Source organism: Podarcis liolepis (genome assembly GCF_965112155.1).
Source record: "Podarcis liolepis genome assembly, chromosome: 1".
In the NCBI taxonomy this organism is placed as follows: Eukaryota; Metazoa; Chordata; class Lepidosauria; order Squamata; family Lacertidae; genus Podarcis; species Podarcis liolepis.
Window position 1 is genome coordinate 115,704,250 of NC_139554.1, and position 25,801 is coordinate 115,730,050.

A 25,801-nucleotide genomic window follows, 5' to 3' on the forward strand; every position below is an offset into this window, starting at 1 on the left:
GTACGTCCTTCTGCTTGTTTGCAATTTTAAAACAATCTGATAATAATGTAATACAATAATTAAAGGCAATAGGTGGAATTCAACGCTATGCCAATATGATTGTTCTACTTGACAGAAAGGATGATCTCCTTTTGATTTTTCATTTTTGGGTAGAGGAGGAAAGGAATCTTTTGTTGGCTTCCACTATCAAAGTTGGTTAGTTGAATCCATTTAACAGGACCAGAGCAAACAGTGTAATTTTAGGCTTGTCCAAATGACGTGTGATTGCCGGCACACGGCGGGGGGGACATCATAGGGTGGAGTGCTGAGAACTGAACCCCATCGCCCCATAATATTTCATCTTTCCCTCCCCATAAGTGTCTCAGGAGCTCCATTTTTTCACCTTCTCCCCAAAAAGAGATGGGGAAAGGGTGCAAACTCTGAATATCTGGAACTTTCCCCAATGAGGTGCACATAGGGTGAGGTGAGGTTACAAGTGGCCATCAGGCGTTGCATATAATGCAAGCCTGCTTTGAGAGGCGTGGTGGGCGTGAGCTGCTTGTACCCATTTCACAGTATAGATATGCTCCAGCAAAGTTTCCAGAGCCAGTCAGGTGTATCTACCCATGCATTATTTAAAAAACCCCGAAGACAACCGTAAGATTGAAGGTCAAAGATTTTTGCCTTCTTGGCTAATCCTTCACTCTACGTAATTTAAAATGTTTCTGTTTGTGACAGGAGAGGTATAATGGAATATGAAGTAGAAACATGAGAAAACAGTGTAACGTAAGTGCAGGAGGCCTGTGTGTATGATTGGCAAGGCTGGCGGTAGCTAATAAGAATATACACAAAAACATCTGGAGGGCAACAGATTGGGGGAGGCTGGCCTAGAATAAATGTTACCTCATCTGAGTTTTCATTTGCATTAAAAGACAATGGACATTTCTGTATGGATTTTTCCTACTTAAACATATTTTTATAAGCATAGACTGGAACACACACACACGGCAGAGTCTCAAGGGTTAATCTCTTTCATGTAAAGCAGAGGTGTTTTTTATAGTCTGCCAGCAACAAAACTGGCAAAGGTGAAGAACAGAATGATGTGTAAAGAAAATTGAACGGCAAATAAATTATTTAAACTATTCATTATCTGAAAATATTCATAGAATCATAGAATCATAGAGTTGGAATAGACCACAAGGGCCATCGAGTCCAACCCCCTGCCAAGCAGGAAACACCATCAGAGCACTCCTGACATATGGTTGTCAAGCCTCTGCTTAAAGACCTCCAAAGAAGGAGACTCCACCACACTCCTTGGCAGCAAATTCCACAAATTAATACATGATATTAATCATGTATTCCAAAATGATTCATCATTTGATAAAGCAGGCACAGCTAGGTAGTAATAACCCATGATGGCTTAAGTTGAATATGTGTTTTTATACGTTTGGCCTTCCACAGCATGTTAGCTGTGAAAAAGTGCTGGTTCTCATTCTAGTTTTGTCAATTTTACAAAATAAACGAGCTGGGGAATACTGTTTAAATCATATGAATATGAAATATAAAAATATTACTGTACGGTGAGGCTCACTTTCAGAGTTTAGATAAAGTGGGCTCAACCTTTGGCTCTTCTTGCTGGACTTGTTGTTTTAGCTACAGCAGAAGAACCCCCAGCTTCTGCCTCAGCAGAATGAGGTCAGACGAATATTGATACTTGCATCGTTTGCATAGCGACATTTAAAAATATTGGGAGATCAATGGAACTATGTCCAGTATATTTTAAATTCCCCACTTCCTTAATGTATTCATCTTAAATATGTCACATTAGAATTCTCCATTCAATTATCTGTTTTGGCAAAAAAAAAAAAAAATAGTCAATGCCACTAACTTCCCTTAAAATGCGATGCACGTTTTGATATCTGTATCAGACTGCATATAGAAGCAAGAGATCAAAAGGAGTTGAATGTAATAGACCAAATGTACAGCAACTCCCAATATTTTCTTTGAATGTACAAAACAAACAAGCTGCTTAGCCAAAACTGCTTCAGTTCACAGATAAAGCGTTGTGTTAATGTGCCTAGAAAGTGTGTGCTGTGTCTTGTATTTGTCTTTACGAAAGCTTGTAAATCTCAGTTTGAAATGTATGTAACTTGATCCTGGTAAAGTATATAACTTTTTTTCTTCTTCTTTAGAGTGAAGTCACCCTGCTGAGAAATGAAGTGGCGCAGCTGAAACAGCTTCTTCTAGCTCATAAAGATTGCCCTGTAACAGCCATGCAGAAGAAGTCTGGCTATCATAGTGAGTAATGTTCCATTACCTATATAGCCTTAGGCTGTACCAGTGAAATACTGCCAAAGCAAACAGAGATAACATTACAACTGAGAAGTGATGTTCAAATACTTCACTTTAAATATAACAATTCCTACAAGGCTGTTGCAAGATAAATGCAATGATATATTGAATCTTCTTCTGGATTCTTGCAATTTTTAAAAAAGTATTCAGTTACAGCATGGTATGTATTCATATTTAGAGATTGTATGCAGTTTAATAGTATCCAATTACTTTTTTTTTTAATAAAAAAATAAAATTAGTTATTTCACAGGTCATAGCTGTGAGATAGAATCTCTTTATGTTGTTTACCGGTCTTTCCACCAGAAATAAAATGAAATAAATGTTTACCATAATTTTATTCGGGGAAGGAAGAATGAGCTTTAATGCTTATGGTAAAAGTAAAATTGATAAAACATTGGAAAAATGTTCTTAATGCTTTTACTTTTTCAGCATTTCAAAGGTTAATTGTGTGTTTCTTTCTTTTCTTTTTGGATATAATACCCAGCGCTAGAACCAGCTGCTGCTGTAGAATAAATGGCCAATTTTGTCCATTGTACACAAATTTGTAACAAATAACTGAGCTGGGAATGCATTAGGCAACATTCATAATATATAACCCACAGCTTTCATTTTTATGATTTAGTGATATTTCAGTATATTTGTAAATGTGAAGATTGTTTCTGCCATATGTAGCCACTTCATTTTAATTTGCCAGTGTCAGTAATTTAGGAGAATAAAAGAACATTTTGTATTGCATGCGAACAGTTCCTCAGGTGCTTGCGATAAAACTTAATGGCCACCATCTTTACTTGTAGTCATTGTAAGCAGTTTCATCAGAATGGGCAATATTTTTTAATTTAAGAGATTCCGGAGATTTAGCAACACTCTGTGGCTGTATATATTTAGAACTCTGATTTTGTCAGTTTTGAGCTTATAAATCTCGGTCCTTTTGATCTCCAGTCATTTGACAGGATGGAAAGTGGCATCTTGGAGCAAATTGAAACCGTGCAGAAATATGTTTTGAATTTATATTAACAATGATTGTTGCAGGGATGAGGCCATTATGGTTCCCATCTGACAAAACAACATTATTCCATATAGAAGCAGCTATAGGATTACATTATGCATGCATAGTTTGCTGAATGTGCTCAGGTGTCTTGAATGCTGATATTATGAAAGAGAACTATCTGGTTGTACATTTAGCTTACAAGTTTAAAGTACTAACACAGAGAGAAAGTGCATACTCCAAAATTTGCGCTATTGTTGCAAACTCATTTGCAGTGTGTGTTGTCACTTTTGGCGGATATTGGATTATGGTCTGCAGGAATAACTATACATAATTGCTCATTGTAAATATGCAATAAGATGGATTGGACGGAATCAGATTTATAGGGTAGGGTTCATCTATAGAGCCCCGTCGCTGGAAGAAGCCCAGTGGAAGGACTTCCACTAGCTCAGTGGGGCTTTCCCTCAAAATTGGCTGGGGGGTGGGTGTCAGAAGAAAACCCATGTTGAGGGGGCGGCAGGATTGTTCCATCTGGCATGCTGATATGGTTGCACAGATGGAACATTTGCTTGACCTTGAATTCCATTCCGTAGTCTGTCTAGCCTAGCATATTCTTAATAAGGTGCCTCAGCTACATTATGAAAATACTGAAAACAAGTGATACAACTCACTGAAGCCTTGAAGAAAGCAAGAGGGATAGTAGAAGCAACTTCCCAGGGGGCTACCACCAGTCCTTCTTTATATTATTAAATTTGTATACCACCCTTCACTGAAGATCACAAGGCAGTTCACAACATAAAAACACAAAATAAGAACACAAAATGCACCATGAAACAAAAGCTTCTTCCTTATGTTGTGCTAAGCAATGTTCGCATCGTCCTCAGGCTCCATCTTAGATGTTTAGAATAAACTAAGCATAAACTCTGTAATAATTGCTACAGCATTTCTGACCTTGGGCAGGTCCTTAATTGGCAAGTTCATGCACATTCAAGGTGAAAGTGCAGTACCAAATGGCTTCACTTGAAAAAGGCTACATCCATAACTGACACGTTGTAATCCTTAACTGTGGTGACGTTTCAGGAGATTCCCTCAGAGAAGATCCTAGTGTGCTGGAAGCATTTATTAGACAAGTCTGAATTAGCGATTCTTCAGTGCAAAAGCCAGCTATTTGGGAAAGGACTTACAGTAATTAATTGCTGTGGGTCTCAAGTCCCTGTGAGCAGAATTCTGCTTGCGAGATGCTCCCATTAGGGGAAGTGGGGTGCAGAAATGAGAATTCCCCCTGCAATTCTTAGTGTCCCCTCCCCCCACAAAAAGGAGTAGTTTTAGAGAGTTGGGAGAGGTAGTGCTTGGGGCTGCAAATTGCCTCTTCACCAACCCACTGCCTTGTCAGTGTCATCCTTCAATGGAAGCAACTCAGGATCCAATGCTATGTTTGAGGTAATGTCCTCAGAAACGCTTGTCGAGTCTTCATTTGCTTTTGTTCAATGGTCTTGATAACATAGGTGCCTGCAGATACAAAAAACAGCAAACAGCTGTGTCAGAATGTAGAAGTTACCTATACTATAAAATTATGTTATTAAATGTACAACATTATTTTCTCCATCACAGCCACTTTATAGGGTTGATGAAAATTAAAATCCTCTTGATTGATGTGTCCATCTGTGATGTGGAAAAGTTTCCACTTTTGTTTTACTTTTTACAAAAATGTTCCACTTTGTTTCATAAAATTAATGTGATGGATTATTACAATACATGTCACATTGGACAACTAGAATGGTTGCAGTGCTGGTTCAATCAAAAGTCAGAGTTATATTTAACTTTTTTCAGTTGTTTTCCAGGAAACGTACATTTATACACACAGCTCTTCAAGTATGCTAAAATTCTTACGTTAAGTTGTCAGTGCCTTCCTCCCCCCCCCCCCCCTTAAAATCTAAATAACAGAAGGGAACTGCATGCTCTTGAGCTGTCGCATCTTAAAATATTTACCGTATTTTTTGCACCATAACACTCACTTTTTTCCTCCTAAAAAGTAAGGGGAAATGTCTGTGCGTGTTATGGAGGGAATGGCTACGGGTGGCATGCCTACAGATTTTCCTCCTCTAAAAACTACGTGCGTGTTATGGTCGGGTGCGTGTTATAGAGCGAAAAATACGGTAGGTATTCCAGTAAAAATTCCCAAAGTTTTTGAATTTGTTAGAACATAACTTTAAACTAAGTTCAGGTAGGTAGCCGTGTTGGTCTGATGCAGTTGAAATAAATTAAAAAATTGTCTAGTAGCACCTTAGAGATGAACTAAGTTTGTTCTGGGTATAGGCTTTTGTGTATCTGAAGCTTCAGATGGTATCTGAAGAAGTGTGCATGGACCCGAAAGCTTCTACCCAGAACAAACTTGGTTGGTCTCTAAGGTGCTACTGGACAATTTTTTTATTTATTTAAAATAAGTGTACTTTTTCCTAATCCAATATTTCAGTCCCACTGCTTTGGCTATCGTCAAAATCCTACAGGTATTTATACAGCATATGGAACTAGCATCTCATATTCTAATTACACATTTCATTGACGAGGACATGGAAATGTTTTTGTTTTCTTTTTCAGCTACAGATAAAGATGATAGTTCTGAAGACATTTCCGTGCCAAGTAGTCCTCACACAGAAGCTATTCAGCATAGTTCGGTCAGCACTTCCAATGGTGTAAGCTCAACCTCCAAGGCAGAAGCAGTGGCTACATCGGTTCTCACCCAGATGGCAGACCAGAGTACAGAGCCAGTGCTTTCGCAGATTGTAATGGCTCCTCCATCTCAGTCGCAGCCTTCAGGAAGTTGATTAAAAACTTGCGTTGTTTTTAGATACTCCTTAGCAACTTCAAAGGGAAACCAAGGAAAGCAGCCTTCATTTAGGAGAAATCTGTAGCTTAAAAATGATTCATCTGTAAAATCCAAACTTGAATTTGGCTTTGAAAGTTGGCGAACAGGAATGGCACAGCGGGTTGTAGTCTCTTAACAGACACCAAGTTCATTTTCCTTTCCTAATTAGGATTGCTAGTTATTTTCAGTGCTCGTCATGTAAAGTGTCGGTACAGTTTAAATGTACTTACTACTTTAATTTGGTGGTATTCCAAGCAGTCACGTAAAATGCTCACCCCAAAAAACTGTGATAGTAATCTTGTAATATTTTATACCAAAGTTCTGCATAGAATCCTATTGACTTCGTAAACTCTACAAGATCATTAAAGCACTAGGCAAGAGAAAAAGACAGGAACAGGAAATTTGCTTTTAGTCTTTTTTGCCTTTATATTGTTTTGCACATTATGAGAGGGGGGAAAACTTTGGGAGAATATGTTTGATTATATTGTGTAGCATTTTCTTTGGCTTTTTAACTGTTTGGGTATTTTTAAATAATTTTGTTTAACAGGGCCAGTACAGTATATGGAATACAGTACTTTTTATGCACATATGTAATCTTGATCAGGGTCATTACTAGCTAGATTTTCTTTTTTAAAATAGATGTCAGCTTAGCTAGCACTTCCATTTTATAAAATCAGGAGCTTTGCTTCTGCTGCAAAAACAAAAACCTGCAGCTATACCCTCTTACTAAACAGCCAAGAACAACGGAAAGATTCTGAACAGGGTTGTGAAAGATGGAATACTTTTTCAAAGCTCACTTGATATTTTGTGGTTTCTTGAGTCTTAAAGAGGAGCTTATTCATACTGCAAGATAGTATGGGTGCCAGGAAAGCTTGAAATTCCCTCATCAAACTACTCAAGACCTTCTTTTTTTTTGTTATTGTATTGTATTTGCAAGGTAACTTGTACTTTATTCTTGTGTAAGCACTGTCATCTTTTAGTAGCAAAATTTTGATACTTTTCTTGTGGGGAGAAAAAAAAAATCAATATTTACCGTACCGTGGAAACAATGTAATTATAGTGTGACGTGTGTATGTGTGTATGAATGAGAGAGCGAGAGAATGGTTCAGTAGTTAAGCCGGCAATCTGTGCTTGAATGTTTAAAGATGCCTTCAGTGTGATGCTGGCTTGGTAGGTGATTGCAGTTTTTGAAATGTTATTTACCGTGTGAATTTGGATAACTAACATTCCATGATGTAGTTTGTTTCTGATAAGATGATTGTAGGTACACTTTTTCTCATTATCCAATCATCTGCAGGATATTGAGTTTTTTAATGTGCCATTATCTATTTTAATTCTGTACTCATGTTAAAAATATATAATATTTTACGATTAAGTTGTAAAAGTGCAAAAAGAAAAAAAAATAAGGTATGTGCTTTCATACCGGAAAAACTTTGCATAACAGCAGAGAAAAACTACACAGTAGCAGCATCTGGCAGTAAAAAAAGAATTCCATTATGTATATAACAAACGTTTAATGCATTTATTGTGGGTTTGTGTAACTCATATGTTCTATGCTCTGTTTTAACCTAGGGTGCCATCAAACTATGAAACATTCAGTTTTAAATCATTGGATTTTAATTGGTGGTAATGGCAGAGAGCAACTCTTAATTTGTATGATTTACAACCAAACTAGAATGCAAGCTGAACGAAGTCCTAAAATTATGTATATATCATTTCAGTGCTTTAAGTCTGAAAATAAGAATTTAAATATTTTGTGTATTAAAAATGTAAGGAAACAATGTTTCTTTTTGGCGTAGTTTGCAAAAAGTGCTCCAGACACCTTCATTTTATCAGTTTTTAAAGGGTTAATTTCAGAAACAAGCTTTAATTTTCTTTTATTTTTAACCCACAAGTATAGTGACGAAGTCTCCAGCACAAACTGTGAATTCTATTTAAAAAATCCTCTCTGGAGGATTCAGCTCTAGTCACACTGGGATGGAGATGTGAATTCAGTTGAAAGCAATGCAGTGCAGGTATATGACGTCTACGTTTGTATGTGAGCCTGATGCATACTCACGGTTTGCAATTCCACAAGTTCATATACACGTAGAAACCTGCTTCCACACATACTCCTCCTCCTATGGATCGGGGTGGAGAGTGTTTGGATTGGATGAACAAAGTGGTTATGTTTCCTCCACTAAATCTAGGCATAATCTGCCAGGTACTGCTCTGCTACCCACCATCATTTCTGCTCCTAAGCAGCCCACTGAAATGAATGGTGTTCATGCATTAGCAGTGCCTGACGTTGTATAATACAGTCCTATTTTTAAACCTTATTTAATACAAAGTTTTTTGTTGGTTTTTTTTTAGTAATAAAGCTGTTGCTGTTGTAAAGTAAATCTAAATATGTGCAAGGAGAGATGTAAATGATTTTAATGAAGGGATTAGTTAAAATCCTATGTTCAGCAAACAAGAGAACAGTTGTATAACCATAGATTCCGTTTTAAAATGTATGTCACACTACTTCTGTACTTCGCATTCGAGATCCTTGCATTTGACATGTTTCACAAACTGTACTGTTTTTCTTCAATGTGCAGTTTGCATGAGTAAGTCATCAGAGAATAAAATCTATCTTTAAATTGTATCTACTGCATTGCAATTCTAACTTCTGAAAGGCCAAGACGGCATCAGATTTCTTTTCTGCTGCAATGGTTCCTGCCATTTCTATACAACTGAAACGCTTGCCCTGATGGCCTTAGCATAACATTGAAATCTTCCCTCATTTTTTTTTTTAATGCTTAAGCTGTTTTGAGCAACTTCTTAGTGGGAAAAGTTGGGACTGAAGAGAGCCTGGACATCTTTCTATTTACAGTTTTACTTTCTCTGGCAATGGGGAAATAAGTTTGTCATTTGAGCTCCTTGTGGAATGCTTGTTCTTAAATGGGATGCAGTACCAAAGAGCAACAACGTAGTGTGTGTCTATAGACCCAGAGCCATTGCATGGCTTACAAGGGGGTCTACTTGTGAGAAACTAGTCAATCTGTGAAACTAGTATTAGCAGCTGGGGTTGGGGTACACTCTCGGAGGCCAGAGGTTATACAGTTGTCTTTTTGAGCCTTCTAGTTGCTGGAAACAACACTGGTCTCTCATTAATTGTTCCTGATTCGACATCCCTTGCCTTGCTGTGTTATATCTTTTCTGAACTCCCTGTGAGATTGACCTTCAACTGTTGCTGGTTCTTGTTTCCGGATCATGTTTGGACCAAGACTGATTCTCCATGCTTGAACTTGCCTTTCTGCAACTGCACAGCACCTTCAACCCATGTTGACGAGTCCTTGGATGAAAGGCTTATACTTCCTGGGACTGAGACCCTAACCCTGAGGGCATGTGCACCCAATTCCCCCAAAGATCAAACTTTTTGCTATAAGGAAAAATGACAGGAAAACACATTAGAAAGGGTGAGACAAGACTTGTTTGACACAATGTTGTCTAGCTCCCCGCAAACAAATCAGAATGATTGCTCATAAGCAGGTCTTCTGGGAGCAATCCTAGTCTAGCTATTGGGGTTGCATGTTCTAGAGGTAGAACATTTTTTGTAGATGAATTGAGTTCCACAGTTGCATAAAGCTGTTCTTGCCACTACCGGGTCATCGAGCAACGAAGTGATCAATGTGTGCGTCCTCTGTGATTTATAACAAAGAGGAGGATGTTTTGATTTCTTTGCCATAGCTTTTATTGTCCCATTCGATTAACAAACTGAGCAACCATGCTGAAGGGCTAATTATTTTTGTGGAAAAAGAAGATAATGTGGCTAAATGAAGAACAGATGCTGTGTATTTGTCATTGAATGATAGAAACATTTGTTAGCTGCACTCATTGGCTATATGAATTTAAAAAGTTGGCAAGCTATGTACTACTTACCCATGTGTTGAAAATCAAGCATGAAAATTTATTGGGCAGGCTCAGGAGGACATTCTGAATTATTGGGAATGTTGTCCCCTTGTCAGGCACAACAGACTGTAGCAACAAGCAGTGACTTTCTCCTCGCCTGCCTTTGTGGAGATGGGAGATCTCAGCTTGAGCACTACTTGACCAGTTACTAATGACAGAGAGAAAACAATAGCAAGAATTGACTATTAGGCAAAATGGTTCTTCCTCTCCCATCCCTACTCCAAAAAAAGACAAGCAGGAAGCCAGAGATTAGCTTGCCTAAATACTCAACTTCTGCTAGTGGCTACAGGCTTGGAGACATGCTCCAACATGTGCCAGAGACACTGAACTGGTATGATACCCATTATGATCACATGTGTGCCAATCTGGTATATATTCTATTTCCCTACTGACATGATGGCCCCTCAAAACCCTGTATGCAGGACCTCCTTTTATCTGATTTGAAACATCTTTGGGTGAGCTTTCCTGTCACACAGTCTTCTCCAATCTAGTGCCTTCCAGATGTTATGGACTCCCATCATTCCCAGCCCATAAGGCCAACGATCAGGGATGCTGGGAGTTGTACAAAACATCTGTCCCAAGAGGGAGTGCTTGGGTGCATCTGGAATTTTCCTTGAGATCTAGACTAGAAAAGCCTAGGAAAAGTGAAAGCAGCGTGTTGCCACATTGTGATGGTGGCTTTTGAACAACCTCCAGCCAATGCAAGAGTAATAGGTGCACATCCTGTTATATTAAAATCTTGCCCCCAAGTTAAAAAACTTAATTTGCAAGTTACCAGCTTGGGGAGTTGCTGGGCAGTTCCAAAAACAGATGTCTGGGTTCTATCTCTCCCCATATGTGGCTATTCAGTTGAGTATGCTTATCACAGCAACCATCTGAATTGACAACCAGCTGGAAGTAAGGGCTCCAATGACCTAATTGTATCCAAGTATCCAATAATAACCTGGCTGCATTCCCCTTCTCGGAATCCAAACTGTTTCTGTTAGGTCCTGGATCCCTTCTGCACTACACCCAATGAAGAGAAGGTCTTGTGTCTTCTAAAGAAAGATAATGAAACCGCTAAGTGGAGCCATTTTTCCAGACTCAAGGACTCCAGTCTAACCATTCTAGTGGGAGATTGTCAGGCTTTCAGAAAACAAAGTACTATAATCCCCTCCATTAAATCACAGAGCAGTGGCAGGAAAAGCTTTATTAACAATTTTATGTCAGGGAAGCTCCCAGCACCATACTTTGGAAGGATCACTTTCTAGCATTCAATGTCTACATGGAAGAGAGTAACATCAGATCATTAGATTCTACAGAATGCAAGAAATGGTTATGGTTACCTGAGTTTTGTTTGCTTCCATATCTGTATTCTCACAAGCCTCAGGCTCCTTCAGGGCACCACCTTCAGATCTGGGCTACAGAAACAGCTCTATACTTAGAGCAGTGATGGCCAAACTTGGCCCTCCAGCTGTTTTGGGACTACAACTCCCATCATCCCTAGCTAACATGACCAGTGGTCAGGGATGATGGGAATTGTAGTCCCAAAACAGCTGGAGGGCCAAGTTTGGCCATCCCTGACTTAGAGGATTGTATTCAACTAAATTCTACTCGGCATCAACCTGTTGAAAGCAAGGAGCTTCAGTTAATCATGTCCATTGGTTTCACCAGGTTTATACTTTAACTTAGTTTGATACAGCTTTGTACAGATTGTATTGTTCTCCTGACAATTCCAAATAGAAAAGTGGGAAACCAGAGATGACAACAGGTTACAATGTCAGCAGTGGAGAAGTGAGATGTCTTACCTCCATACGCCTGACTGAGGTCTCCATTAGATGTGTTGCCACATACCTATTAAGATATATCACTGGAGGTTCCTGCGATGTTATACAGAGCCATCTGAACAGACTTCAGCGTCCTGGAACTCTTCAAAAAATTCTCAAGCCAATGGAGGCAAGGTGAGCTTTTTCATGAGTTGTTGAATTGCTACCTCTTTTAAGATGAACAGGACTACTTGTTCATGCAAAGATGGATTGACTACACTCTAGACCACCCATTATGCAGTCATTAATAAGTCAAGTGGGTAAGGATTGAAGCACCATGCCAGTTCCTCCCAGCTAACCCACTCAGGTCTCAATAATACACATCAGATCAGCACCATCATTAACTGTATACTGATCTGGCATTGAACACTAGTACATGGAGGATCGTGAGCACAACAGATGAGTAACTTGGGAGTGAGGAACAAGGTGCCAATAGATGCGGGAATAGATAGGGGGAGGTGTGATTATCCTCCTTAGGGTGGCAAAGGTAAATCCTCTCCACTACTTACCTGCTGGTGTAGCAGAAGCAAAAAGCAGGGCAAGATTGTAAGGCAAGTTCCCTACATATTTATAACTGCCAAGGTATCTGACATTGTGTTTGATGCACCATAATCTGCCCTCTGAGAATCTATATTTTGAAGAAAATATGGTGAGATTGTGTTCGCACACTTGTGAATTTGCTAGTAATTAGCATTCTTTAAACCGCTCTCATTTAGAGCAAGAAATCAATACTACCAGCCTCTAACCCACATCCAAAGTACCTGGACAGAAGCCAGTTTAATATGACTGAAGCAAACGGTATTAAATTTGAGTTAAGCCTTGAGTTCTTTATTTCAACTAGGCTTGCATACTGTGGTTGACCAGGAGCGACTTAGGGACTTGTCTGCAGTAGGATTTGACCATGAACTACAGGCAGTTTTATGGGAACAGAGTTGTTTGTACTGCCAGTTATCTGAGTAATGTCAGTGGTTTGCTACTAGTGGCTTTGAAGTTTAAAAATAACAACAAAAGTATGATGGCATTAGCCTTTTTTAAAAAAAACCTAGAGTCTACTACTATTAGATATACAAGGTGTTCTGCTCTGCTGGCAGATACCTATATATTCCTATGGGTGTATAGGAAATACAACAAAGCATTTGGCTCTGTATACCTGAAGGAGCGTCTCTACCCCCATCGTTCAGCCCGGACACTGAGGTCCAGCTCCGAGGGCCTTCTGGCAGTTCCCTCACTGTGAGAAGTGAAGTTACAGGGACCCAGTAAGAGGGCCTTCTCAGTAGAGGCGCCCACCCTGTGGAATGCCCTCCCATCAGATGTCAAGGAAATAAACATCTATCTGACTTTTAGAAGACAACTGAAGGCAGCCTTGAATGGGGAAGTTTTTTAATGTTTGATGTCTTGCTGGGTTTTAATTTGTTGGAAGCTGCCCATAGTGGCTGAGGCAACTCAGTCAGATAGGTGGCATATAAATAATTATAAATAGGTGGCATATTATTATTATTATTATTTATTAATCAAAGGGCAGCTGAATTGTTACAGACTGCACTTCTTGTATTTCATTACCAGTAGTAACCCTATTCAGACACAAGTCCAACACAGGAAGTGGCGCTACACTGAGCATGCTCACTCTTGACACTGAGTGGGCCAAATGGCCCCCTCCCCTTGCTTTTGTGCATACAGTGGTACCTCGGGTTAAGAACTTAATTCGTTCTGGAGGTCCGTTCTTAACCTGAAACTGTTATTAACCCGATGTACCAGTTTAGCTAACGGGGCCTCCCACTGCCGCCACCGCACAATTTCTGTTCTCATCCTGAAGCAAAGTTCTTAACCCGAGGCACTATTTCTGGGTTAGCGGAGTCTGTAACCTGAAGCGTCTGTAACCTGAAATGTCTGTAACCCGAGGTACCACTGTATAGCCAGAGCATTTTGGAGCAAAGGCTTTCTCCTCGCAGATGTTCCCACTGTGTGCAAAGATGCTGAGGGAAAAGTTACATACAGTGACAAGGACAGGGCTGCTCTGCTCGCGTGTTGGGCTTATCATGCCAGAATAGGGCTACCGTTGTCCTAGCACGTCTATATTAATACCGGTAGTGGGCCAAGGACATCACCTTGCCAACAAAGGTCCGTATAGTTAAAGCTATGGTTTTCCCAGTAGTGATGTATGGAAGTGAGAGCTGGACCATAAAGAAAGCTGATCGCCGAAGAATTGATGCTTTTGAATTATGGTGCTGGAGGAGACTCTTGAGAGTCCCATGGATTGCAAGAAGATCAAACCTATCCATTCTGAAGGAAATCAGCCCTGAGTGCTCACTGGAAGGACAGATCCTGAAGCTGAGGCTCCAATACTTTGGCCACCTCATGAGAAGAGAAGACTCCCTGGAAAAGACCCTGATGTTGGGAAAGACTGAGGGCACAAGGAGAAGGGGACGACAGAGGACGGGATGGTTGGACAGTGTTCTCGAAGCCACAAACATGAGTCTGACCAAACTGCGGGAGGCGGTAGAAGACAGGAGTGCCTGGTGTGCTCTGGTCCAGGGGGTCACGAAGAGTCAGACACGACTAAACAACAACAAAAAGTGGGCCAAGAAACCTTTGCCTTTATTCTGGGCCAGCCCTACGATGAGGCAGCTGCCTCAGGCACCATATGCTGAGGTGGGGGAAGTGGCCAGAACTATGAGCATCACGTGGCCTGTCCTACAGCCTGCTGCCCTCCAGGGCAGTAGAAGACACAGCCCTTTCGCCAGTATTGGAGTACCAGTCCAATGGTCCAACTACCAGTCCAATGGACCCCTGTACAGTGGTACCTCGGTTTTCGAACAACTTAGCTCCCAAACAACAATTTTAATTTTTATCATCTAAAATACTGTCTTATTTTATAGTACAGAACATATTGCTTTCATTTTGTGAATCAATGGTCTTGTTAGATAGTAAAAAAGAAAAAGAAAAAAAAGTCTAAACTCAATTTTCTCCTCTTAGGCAAAGACCACAAGATGACCTGGAGGGTCGCCAGATTCTGCACACAGATTTGCAGGCGCAGACCACCCCCCGAAACAAATAAGTTTGCTAGGAAAACAGTTGAAGTCGGCCTCCAGGGTGTCAGGGCCAATTTGTATGGTAGCTCAACTTTTTAGGTCTTTATGTGCATATGCGCTTATCTTAGATTTTAATCTTTAAGCTGTTGTTGTACACTGCTTTACATGTATATTTTATTCTTGTGAAAGCTGTCCCAGTTGTGCTTTTCGAGCTGGTCTTTGACAGTAATAAATGATGATGATGATGATGATGATGATGATAGCAAAATTCATGTTAAATTGCCGTTTTAGGGGTTGTTTTTAAAAGTCTGGAACGGATTAATCCATTTTGCATTACTTTCTATGGGAAAGTGCACCTTAGTTTTGGAACGCTTTGGTTTGGGAACGTACTTCCAGAACGGATTAAGTTTGAGAACCAAGGTATGTGCACTTGGAAGAAGAGTATCATTTTGTCCTTTGCCTCAGGCAGCGAAATGTCTTGAGCCAGCCTTGCCTTTACTCATACCCAACAAAGAGCACTTGCCAACAGATTTGATTCTAATTCATTGGTTTGACACTGGAGTCATCCTCTGAATTTCTTCCATTAGGGAATGAGACCTTTTAGAGGAGAGTCTCTCTCTCTCTCTCTCTCTCTCTCTCTCTCTCTCTCTCTCTCTCTCACACACACACACACACACACCACTACCTTTCTGCCCTTTTATTATTATTATTCTTAAATTTTTTATACCACCCTTCATCCGTAGATCTTAGTGGAAGCAATGTGACCAAAAACTATGTGAAACAGAAGTCAGATAACCTGGAGAATAGACACTGCCACATCAGTCAAATCGGTCAACTAGATAACCCCCCTTAGATAACTCTATTCTTCTCTAGCAGTCATTTTTCCTTCTTTCAAAACCCTGGTTTTCTACTGTTCCATCAATACTTTGAAATAAAGCACCATCTAGTGGCGAGTGAAAATAATGTTGGGAAAATACTTTTGAAACGTAAGGCATTTCCCCTGATTGACATTATTAACCTTTATGCAGAGATCTGGAAAAAAAGTAAACGCAGTTGTTACAAGGCAGAGACATTTTTGTAAACAGTGCGAACATTTCCATAGCCTTAAGTGTGAGCAAGCTGGTTAAAAGATTTTTAAACAGCATGGGGAACAAGATGGTACCACAGCACAACTCTCAGACAATCACTCAATTTTATTCTTTGAAACTGACCCTGGAAATAGGATCAGAACCAAATAGTGTTCTCCAATACCCATTGGGATAGCAATACTCATTGGGATAGCATTGTCAATGGTATCAAAAGCTTCTGAGAGATCAAGAATAACACGGTCATACACTTCCCCGCTTTCTTCTCTTGATAAAGGTCACCAATCAGGATGACCAAGTCTGATTCAGTCCCATAATGAGGCCTGAATCCAGACTGAAATTGGTCAGGACAATTTGCTTCATCCAAGAGTACTTGCAATTGTTACACCACAACCCTCTCAATCACCTTCCCTAAAAAGCAGGTTATTTGTGACTGGGTAGTGGTTGTCACGGGACGCGGGTGGCGCTGTGGGTTAAACCACAGAGCCTAGGACTTGCCAGTCAGAAGGTCAGCGGTTCAATTCTCCGTGACAGGGTGAGCTCCCATTGCTTAGTCCCTGCTCCTGCCAACCTAGCAGTTCAAAAGCACAAAGTGCAAGTAGATAAATAGGTACCACTCCGGCGGGAAGGTAAATGGTGTTCCCGTGCACTGCTCTGGTTCACCAGAAGCGGTCATGCTGGCCACATGACCTGGAAGCTGTACGCCGGCTCCCTTGACCAATAAAGCGAGATGAGCGCCGCAACCCCAGACTTGGCCATGTCTGGACCTAATGGTCAGGGGTCCCTTTACCTTTACCTTTACCTTTAGTGGTTGTCACAGACCAATTAGTTGAGGGTGGGCTTTCCAAGACTTCCCAGAGAGAATGAGTGTTAAACCACTCTGGGAATTGTCATTCTGTGAAGGAAACAGGGTTACCCTAACAACTGTCAGCAGTCCTAACAAACTAAAATTCCCAGGATTTTTTGGGAAAAGGCATTACTGTTTACAGTGGCATGATACTATTTTCAATGTATCACATGGATGAGGCCTCAGTCTGAACTGGAACTGAACCAAACGTTTAGATTTGACTTCTTCTACAGTGATGCAGAATGCCATTTGCTCCTTACTGATTTTAATAAAATTGTTGCTGTTATATCTTAAGGTATAGCAGGTGCATGAATCCATCTATAATAGCAGTGGTGAAATTTCATTGCTGAAATACAGTTGTACCTTGGTTGAAGAACGCCTTGCGAGTCGAACATTTTGACTCCCGAATGCCGCAAACCTGGAAGTGAGTGTTCCATTTTGCGAACGTTCTTTGTAACCCGAATGTCCGACGCGGGTTCCATGGCTTCCAGTTGGCTGCAGGAGCTTCCTGCAGCCAATCGGAAACTGTGATTTGGTTTCTGAACGTTTTGGTTTCTGAACGTTTGGTTTCCGAATGTTTTGGAAGTCAAACTGACTTCCGGAACAGATTCCGTTCAACTTCTGAGGTACCACTGTAATTACTTTTCATGTGTGGGTATTCCCATATTCTAGATTTCTGGAACCTTGAGGTAAGCAGCACAGAATGGCATGTTCATTGTGCAGCTGTAACAGATTTCTGTAACAACCAGAATGGTTGGTTCTGGAAGATACAAAACTGAGCTGGATAGGCCTTTGATCTTAATGGGCAAGCGGTTTCAATACATGCGGTCACTGAGGCAGTATCCCAAATTCTTCATCGGCTTCATTTAACCTTCTCAAACGATCGTGTAATGTTGTCCTAAATGGACCTGACGGAGCAAGAGAATGGCTGTGGTTACAATTCTCCACAGAATCTAAGAATGAAACTTTAATTATCAAGCAGCCCTAGTGTATTAATTGCAAATTGCTCTCAACTCAGGTCAAAACAAATAGTACATTCTTCTCTTCTAATTTTTATTTTTTTTTTTACTTACATCCCTCAATGTGTTGTTTTGCATATTTCCAAATCACTTGCACCCATCTCATTTGGGAGACAATTTCGGCAACATTTCCCCAGTGCTATTTTTCAGTTCTTTGAAAGAACCGAAAATCCTATATATACATATGTGTTATGGAATTTATATGGCATCCTTCAACATCCTTTTTTTATATAAATGATAATAAACATACCAATACAAGCAGTGGTACGGATAGGTGATCTTAGTCTCTAGGCTTAATGGTCTTAAGAGGGCTTCCTCTTTAGATTACTTCCTTTACCTAAAAAATGTGGTAAGCCAGCCCTGCTGTGCTTGGGGGACTTCCTGCTGCTTCCCGGGACTTCTGCTCCAAAGTGCAGCCATTATTATTATTATTATTATTATTATTATTATTATTATTATTATTATTATTATTATTATTATTTCATTATTTATACCCCCACTCATCTGGCTAGGTTTTTCCAGCCACTCTAGGTGGCTTACAGAATATATAAAAGATAATAAAGCATCGAACATTAAAAACTTACCGATACAGGGCTGCCTTCAGATGTCTTCTAAAAGTTGTATAGTTCTTTATTTCCTTGACATCTGAAGGGAGCGCACTCCACAGAAGGCCCTCTGCCTGGTTCCCTGTAACCTTGCTTCTTGCAGTGAGAAGATGGCATCGCTGAATACAAAACTGTGGTGATCATGGATCCAACTCCTTATTATAGTCCTATAACACCCTCATTTTACTGCATACCCAAGAACCACAACTGACGTTTTGAGGGAAATCTGCATTTAGATAGGGAGCTTGAGACAAGAGCAGCAGACGTGGAAGGATGTGTTTAAGATGTGGAAATGGATATGAAAATAATGTTCTCTAACTTGCATTGCTTACCTTTGTTGCCCATGTGAAGTGGGGTGCTGCGTTTCTGTGTACTGAAGGTGACTCATCTGTTACTTTCTGAGTATCTAAGATGTTTTCTGAGACTTTCACAGAGGGTCATCTCAACAAAACAGCTATTTTGAATATACAACACCCTGCCCAAGCACTTGAGACAATCACTGTATTGGAGCAAGTAACTCCGGGCCCAATCCTGATTTGATATATGTAGAACATATAATTAGTTTGAATACTACCAGTGATTTTTTTCTGTGGGGACACAGGGGTACACATACCCCTAAACATTTTGTGAATCTAACAGGAGAAGAAACTAAAAAAATTTACAAATGTTAGTTTCTTCTCTAGCACAGTGAATCATCAGTTCCGTTGCTTCCTTTCCTTTCCTGGTGTTTCCTGAGTCTCAGACGGAAGCGAGCGTTTCATGTGTGAAGCAGTGTGAAATGTGGATGTATAGTGTTTTACTGATGAAATCTCAGGCCAACGTAGAAGTTACTGTGAGTTGTCAGCTGTGTAATATGAAGTAATGCATGTTCTTTGTACAGTACTTTTGTCCATTTACTGTATTTATTTTTCCCGATTTGAACTACAAAATTGTGATTTTCTTGAGTCAAAATGACAGTACCCCTTGGATATTATATTACTCAGTATAACAATCAAAGTATAAACTATTACACAGAGTTAAGCATATCAAGTACTTTATTACAACTAATTCTTAGTAAATGTTCAGAACATAGAATCTAAGACAATGAAAATGGCAAAAAAAGGTGATTTAAGCAATGTGTAGTAACAGAGGGGAGTGGGGGAATGTTCTGTTCAGGCCCTGATCCTTGCTGTAAGAATCTTGATTGTTCCAATACGTATGTCTTTCATATCTTCTTCCTGGGGGTATGCTTTTTCTCAAATCACTGCTTGTAGGGGGAAGGGGCAATTGCAGACCCTCCAAGTGTCATTATTTCCCAGGGACAGTCCTGGATTTACAGAAGCTGTCACGGTTTTAGATTTGATCCTGGAATGTCCTGCTTTTCCTTAGGATGTCCCTATTTTCATCAGAGAAATGTTGGAAGGTATGGAGTTGTGTGACAACCCCCCCCCCCGAGCCAAGGAGATAAGTAACTATACAACCTTTAGAAGACATTTGAAGGCAGCCCTATATAGGTAAGTTTTGTAACGTTTAATGTTTTATTATGTTTTTATATATGTTGGAAGCCCCCAAACTGGCTGGGGCAACCCAGTCAGGTGCGTAGGATATAAATAATAAAGTTGTTGTTGTTGTTGTTGAATAGGAAGTCCCTATTTTCATCGGAGAAATTTTGGAGGGTGTGCAATTGCCTTTGTCCCCTGTTGGGAGCCACACCTGTATCATTGTCAAACTTAAAACCATGGAGAGACCTGGTCTGAACAAAGACATTGGATTCTTATCTCATTATACATGACTAAGCCATTTTTCACCTTCTCACCCCTAGCCTTTTCCTGTAAGACCTATTGCAGTCGTTAAGAGTCGTCAACAGGCTCATCTCAGCTATCTGCCAATCTCCCATTCCCACCACCCTTCTGAGTAATACCCCTCCCCACCTTCTCACTATATAGAAGGATCTGGCAACTTCTGTTTCAGTGTATCTGAAGAAGTGTGCATGCACACGAAAGCTCATACCAAGAACTAACTTAGTTGGTCTTTAAGGTGCTACTGGAAGGAATTTTTTTATTTTGACTGTATCATTGTGTAGGGGACAGTCACATCTGCCTGTGGTGCAGCAGAGCCAACCTAAGGTAGCTTACAATTTCAGGACAGCTATATTTGCTTAAAAACCACAGAGACTTCTTGCAAATTTAGTCACATGTTAGAGAGAGAGAGTGCGCGCATCTGGGCATTAAAACCTAGATAGGCCAGCTGAAGTCCTCGTCTGAATGACACAATACTATGTAACGGAATTGTAGAAAAGCTTGACAATCTCTTGACATTTCTGTGTGCATGTTTCTGGTTTTCAGAGGAATTTATGAACATAGCCTTCAGGGTGCCGATTATGCTTGCTGTGATTTAGGGAAGCGTTTGGGACACAGCTGAAGAGGAAAAGTAAATTAGGGCAAAAGCAGTGGTTTCTTTTCAGCAGTTTCAACCACTCTCCTTTCCCACCCCCAGCAGCTGATAAAGTGCAGGCGTACCCCAGAGATATTGTGGGTTCGGTTCCAAACCACTGCAATAAAGCAAATATCGCAATAAAGCAAGTCACACACACACAATTGTTTCCCAGTGTATATAAAAGTTATGTTTACACTATACTGTAGTCTATTAAGCCAGGGCCCCTTGGCTGCAGGAGTGACAGGGGGGAAACTTGGCTCCAACCCTAGCCAGCTCCACTCCTTTGGCCAGAAGAAGGACAGTGGCAGCCAGGGGCTTTTCCCCCCCTGGAAGCAGTGGGGTTGCCTGCAGCTGCACCCACATCCTCGCAAGGAACAATGTCTGTGAAGTGCAATAAAATGAGGTATGCCTGTAATGACTAATCAGGTTTCTCTAAGGAGATCCCATTAAAGATATAACTATGGCATAAACGTATGCAAAACTCATTTCCAAGTCTGGAATGTGCAACAACAAGATCAACCAGTTTCGGACAGTACTCTACAGGAAATGCACAAATGACTCTTCTGGGGTCTACAGTGCTCTTTCTACACTTCTCATTTCCCTTCCTAGAGTATCTCCACCCAGACTGACCTCCATTGGTATGACACCAAGGAAAGAATTAGCAAAGTTCTCCTCCAGTTTAGTGCCAAACTGTTTACACCACAGATGAGGAACCTTTGGCCCTTCAGGGGTTGTTGGACTATAACTTTCATCTGACCCGGGTTACACAGTGTTAGTAACTCAGGTATATAATCCAGGCGCTAAATGGTTCCCTAAACCATGTTACAGTCGCCAAAACAGAACGTCTAGTTGCCATTTCTGGCCCAGATGGCTCAAAAGTATTGTCTTTCAAATGATGGACTAACTGTGATTGGTTATCAGTTAAACATCTGGCTAGTTCAGATGACAACCTTGAACTAGGTTAAGACTTTTGAGAACTTAAAGAAGAAAAGTCACTTGATCCAGGGACAGTCCACATATATATTGGCCTATTCCGACCTCTTCTTCGTAAACACATAAGAATATTCTGCACAACTGTCGGCAGGGCAGCTTGATTGCACCATTTCGAAAGAAGGCAAGATTCCCCATATGCATGTCAAAGATCAGGAATTCCGTGTGCGTTTTCCCCCCAAGAGCTGCCAGGTCAAAAATTCAAAGCCCCAAAGAGTTCACCCTAATAACGTTCAGAAACTTCAGCCTGTTCAGAATTTGGTGGTCAGGCTGCTCACCGGGGCAAGATGGTTTGAGCATATTGCACCAATCCTTACCCTGGCTGGCAATTAGTTTCTGGGCCCAAATCAAAGTGTGGGTTCTGACCTATAAAGCTCAGGACTGCAATATCTAAAGGATCACCTGTCCTCTCCCTACCTCCTACGTAGACTAGGGCTGCCATACGACCGAGGGGAATTTCCGAAAGGTGGTGCTTTTTGGTTTTCCTTTTTTAAAAAAAGATCACATTTGAGGTTTTCCTTTAAAAAGCTCAACAATCTTTTGGGGTGTTCTGGTTTTTACTTTTTGAAATATGGCAACCCTAAACTCTGCAATCATCATCTTCTTCATGTGCCGCCTGGAGAGCGGCAACTTGAGAACAGGCCTTTTCTGCAGTGGCTCCCCATTTGCAGAATACTTACCTGCTGCCTTCACTACATATCTTTTGACAGCAGGCAACGCTTTTGAATCATGGTGCTGGAGGAGACTCTTGAGAGTTCCATGGACTGCAAGAAGATCAAACCTATCCATTCCGAAGGAAATCAGCCCTAAGTCCTCACTGGAAGGACAGATCATGAAGCTGAGGCTCCAGTACTTTGGCCACCTCATGAGAAGAGAAGACTCCCTGGAAAAAACCCTGATGTTGGGAAAGATGGAGGGCACAAGGAGAAGGGGACGACAGAGGACGAGATGGTTGGACAGTGTTCTCGAAGCTACCAGCATGAGTTTGACCAAACTGCAGGAGGCAGTGGAAGACAGGAGTGCCTGGCGTGCTCTGGTCCATGGGGTCACGACTAAACAACTCAACAACAACAACAACAAACGTTCAACCAGGCCTTTGGCAGCGCCATAGCTACAGGGAAGCTAGCTGGGTTGTTGTTTTTTTGTGCCCCGGGTGAAGCCTCCAGAAGGGTGCTGTTATGTACTGAGTTGAATAGGATCCAAAATGCAGCAGTCTGATTGGTCCTAGAACAATAGGATCCAAAATGCAGCAGTCTGATTGGTCCTTGAACAATAGGATTCAGAATGCAGCAATCTGATTGGTCCTAGAACAATGCAGCAGTATGATTGGTCCGCAGGAGCCACCCAATCCAGCTCCAGGTGGAAGTGAATCCACAACCTGATTGGCCTACAGGAGAATCCCTGAATTAGCCAATGAAGTGCAGCCTATTGTGTAAATAATGTATATAAAGCAGATATTTTGGGGAAACTCTCATTCCTCCTCACCACTATGAGCTGAGTAAAGAGCATGAAATCCACTCTCGATTCCAAGTATATTTCAGGTGCCATTGAGGTTCCCAGCCTGCATATGCAGATGTTTGTGGGTGGGTGTTAAACTGGGTCTTTGACCTGGGTAAAATAAAGCCTAGTTTCGCCCCTGCCTTTTGGCTGATTAACATTCCATGGTTTCTTTAAATATGGGATGAGGTGGGGCAATCGATTTGTTTTTGTTTGATTATGTATTTTGTATTCTTGTTTTTCATTTTTTCCTGTTGCAGAATGCCTTAGGATCTTCGGATGAAGAGCGGCGTACAAATTTATTAAATGATAATAATGTAGAGCTGTTTGTTTTTAGCAGCAGTGCTGAGGCCATGGGTGTAGCCCAGATTCCTTTTTTTTGGGGGGGGGTGAAGAACCTTGGTTAGCCAAGTATTTTTACTTATTTACTTGATTCTTTTGGATGGGGGTGCAGCTGCCCCCTCTGCCTACGCCCCTGACTGAAGCATCCTTTTTTCAGTAGCCCTTGCAAAGCATCCTTGAGGAATGGTCCACAGCCGCAGGTGACCTCAGAATTCTCACCTGCGCTCAGAAACAAGGAAACCCGCGCGCGCCCTTTTCCAGGATGCGCTTTTTGAGACGGGGGGTGCCTGCGTATTTATTTGGAGAAGGGTCAGCCCCCCCCTTCCTCCACAGCCCTTTCTCAGAGCACCTCCACCCTCATTTCTAGAGGCTTGCTGCTGCTCTGACCCCTTCCTCCCATGCCCCGTCTTGTCAAGGCCTTGCCTCTCTGGTGGGGGGGGGTGGAGATGGAGGGGCCCATGGGACGGGAGGTGGCGGCGCGTGAACCTCCCGTTGCCATGGGAACTCACGCCGGGCTCGGCAACGCCGCGGAGGAGTCAGGAGGGAGGGGAAGGAGCTGGTCATGTGGCGAAACAAGATGGCTCCCGGAGCCTGAAGGGCTGCAGCCTGAGGTGGCCAAAGCGGGCGGCGCGCGCTTCCTTCTGCAAAAGGAGCAAGAGTCATTTTCCTCGGCGGGGCTTCCTTAAGTTGGCCGCCCCACGCCCAACTCTCACCAGCCATTCCTCTCCAGGGTTGAGAGAAAAATGCATTCCTCTCTGGGGCAAGTAGCTCCTTGGGCAACAATGCAATAACTTTTTATTGCAGCCTCGCCGCTCTTTGTGTGTTTGTGTGTGTGTCCCCCCACACCGCCTGCCTTTTGCGCGCGCCGCCGCGGACGGGAGAGCTTGCAGAGCCCAATGTCCAGCCCAGCCCTCCTGAGCAGCCCCGACGTGATCCTGCGACTTGCGGCACCTTCGCAATGGCTCTTACCTTGTTTGGTGAGTAGGATCTCTCGTTCGCCATCCAGCTCCTCTCCACCCCACCCCCTTGTCAGTTAGACAGCATGCAATAGGGAGTTTGCGTTGCAGGATTTAAGAGGTGTGAGCCCCCTGGTTTCCCCCCTCCTCCTCTCTCAGTCTCTCTCTCTCTCTGCCTCTAGTATTCCTTATTCACTTAATTCCTGGCTAGAAAAAACAAGGCTTCTCTCTTTCTCCCATTGTCTCCGCTCGAGGCACATCTTATGGGCGTGTGCTTGGCCCCCCTGCCAATTTCGGGGGGTTGGAGTTGATTGGCATCTCGGAGTATTAAGTTCCAGACTTTCCAGATAATCTCTTTAAAAACACACACAAACATACACACAAAAAACCCACCACCATCTGTGTGTTCATGCAATAACTAGCTTTTGCTGTAGAGTTTGCATTTGAAACAATGGTAAGTGGGGGTCCCCCAAAAGAAGTGTTGAAATCGCTTCCCCACCCCTGTCATCCCTCTGGTTTGCAAGGCACTCTCATATCTATATCTATATCTATATCTATATATGAGTATCTATCTCTCTAAAGGCATGGAAACATTAAAAAGAAATCCAAAATCTGTACTTTTGGGCGGTCTAATAAGGATATTGCTCTATATGGATTTGTGATTTATTTTTTAGCTTCTCTGTGGCATCGGAGAAAGAAGTTCTCACCAAAAGGGACTGGGTGGTTGTTGTTGTTTGTACAGAACATAACATATTTGCATTTCCTCCTAAACAGATATAATATATATATATATATTGGACAGCAAAAGCTGTGAGCATCTTCATAGAATCTGCTGAACAATTTCAAGAGAGGCTATACATCCAAGAAATGAAATGTCCTTTTTTTAAAAAAACAACTTTCAGTTGATATTTGATTTTAGCTGTAGGAACCGTTTCTGGTAAATAAAGCAATAAAATGGCAGAGTTTTATATGCTGGCATATTAATATATTTAAACTGATTATTAAACTTAATTATGCACATTCCTAACGTAATAATTAAAAATGACTTTGCTACAGTGAAGGAAGCAAAATATAATCTCGATATTAACATATCATT

The 25,801-nt window shown here is 41.4% G+C and overlaps 2 protein-coding genes and 1 long non-coding RNA gene across 14 annotated transcripts in view; 2 read left to right on the forward strand and 1 right to left on the reverse strand.

Annotated features, from left to right (window-relative positions):
- Positions 1-8,808, forward strand: part of ATF2 (activating transcription factor 2) — a 38,919-nt gene extending 30,111 nt beyond the window's left edge. For all 10 annotated transcript variants that reach the window (XM_083468975.1, XM_083468978.1, XM_083468984.1 and 7 more), the window contains 2 exons: positions 2,172-2,277; positions 5,915-8,808. In XM_083468975.1, the coding sequence (XP_083325101.1) occupies positions 2,172-2,277; positions 5,915-6,141 (333 nt within the window). In that variant the 3' untranslated portion in view covers positions 6,142-8,808. The remainder of the gene's footprint in view (positions 1-2,171; positions 2,278-5,914) is intronic.
- Positions 11-25,037, reverse strand: LOC310691256. The gene is made up of 4 exons (XR_014518428.1): positions 24,719-25,037; positions 10,086-10,263; positions 1,321-4,825; positions 11-1,129 (listed from the first exon to the last, which is right to left on the reverse strand). It is a non-coding gene; the product is annotated as an uncharacterized lncRNA (long non-coding RNA).
- The window catches only part of CHN1 (chimerin 1), a 102,380-nt gene continuing 100,877 nt past the window's right edge, over positions 24,299-25,801 (forward strand). For 2 of the 3 annotated variants that reach the window (XM_083469102.1, XM_083469101.1), the window contains exon 1: positions 24,300-24,726. Coding sequence is in view for 2 of the 3 variants with exons in the window: in XM_083469101.1 (XP_083325227.1) it covers positions 24,708-24,726 (19 nt within the window). In the remaining variant the exon portion in view is untranslated. Of the gene's footprint in view, positions 24,727-25,801 lie in introns of all 3 variants that reach the window. The other variant, XM_083469100.1, reaches the window with a different exon arrangement.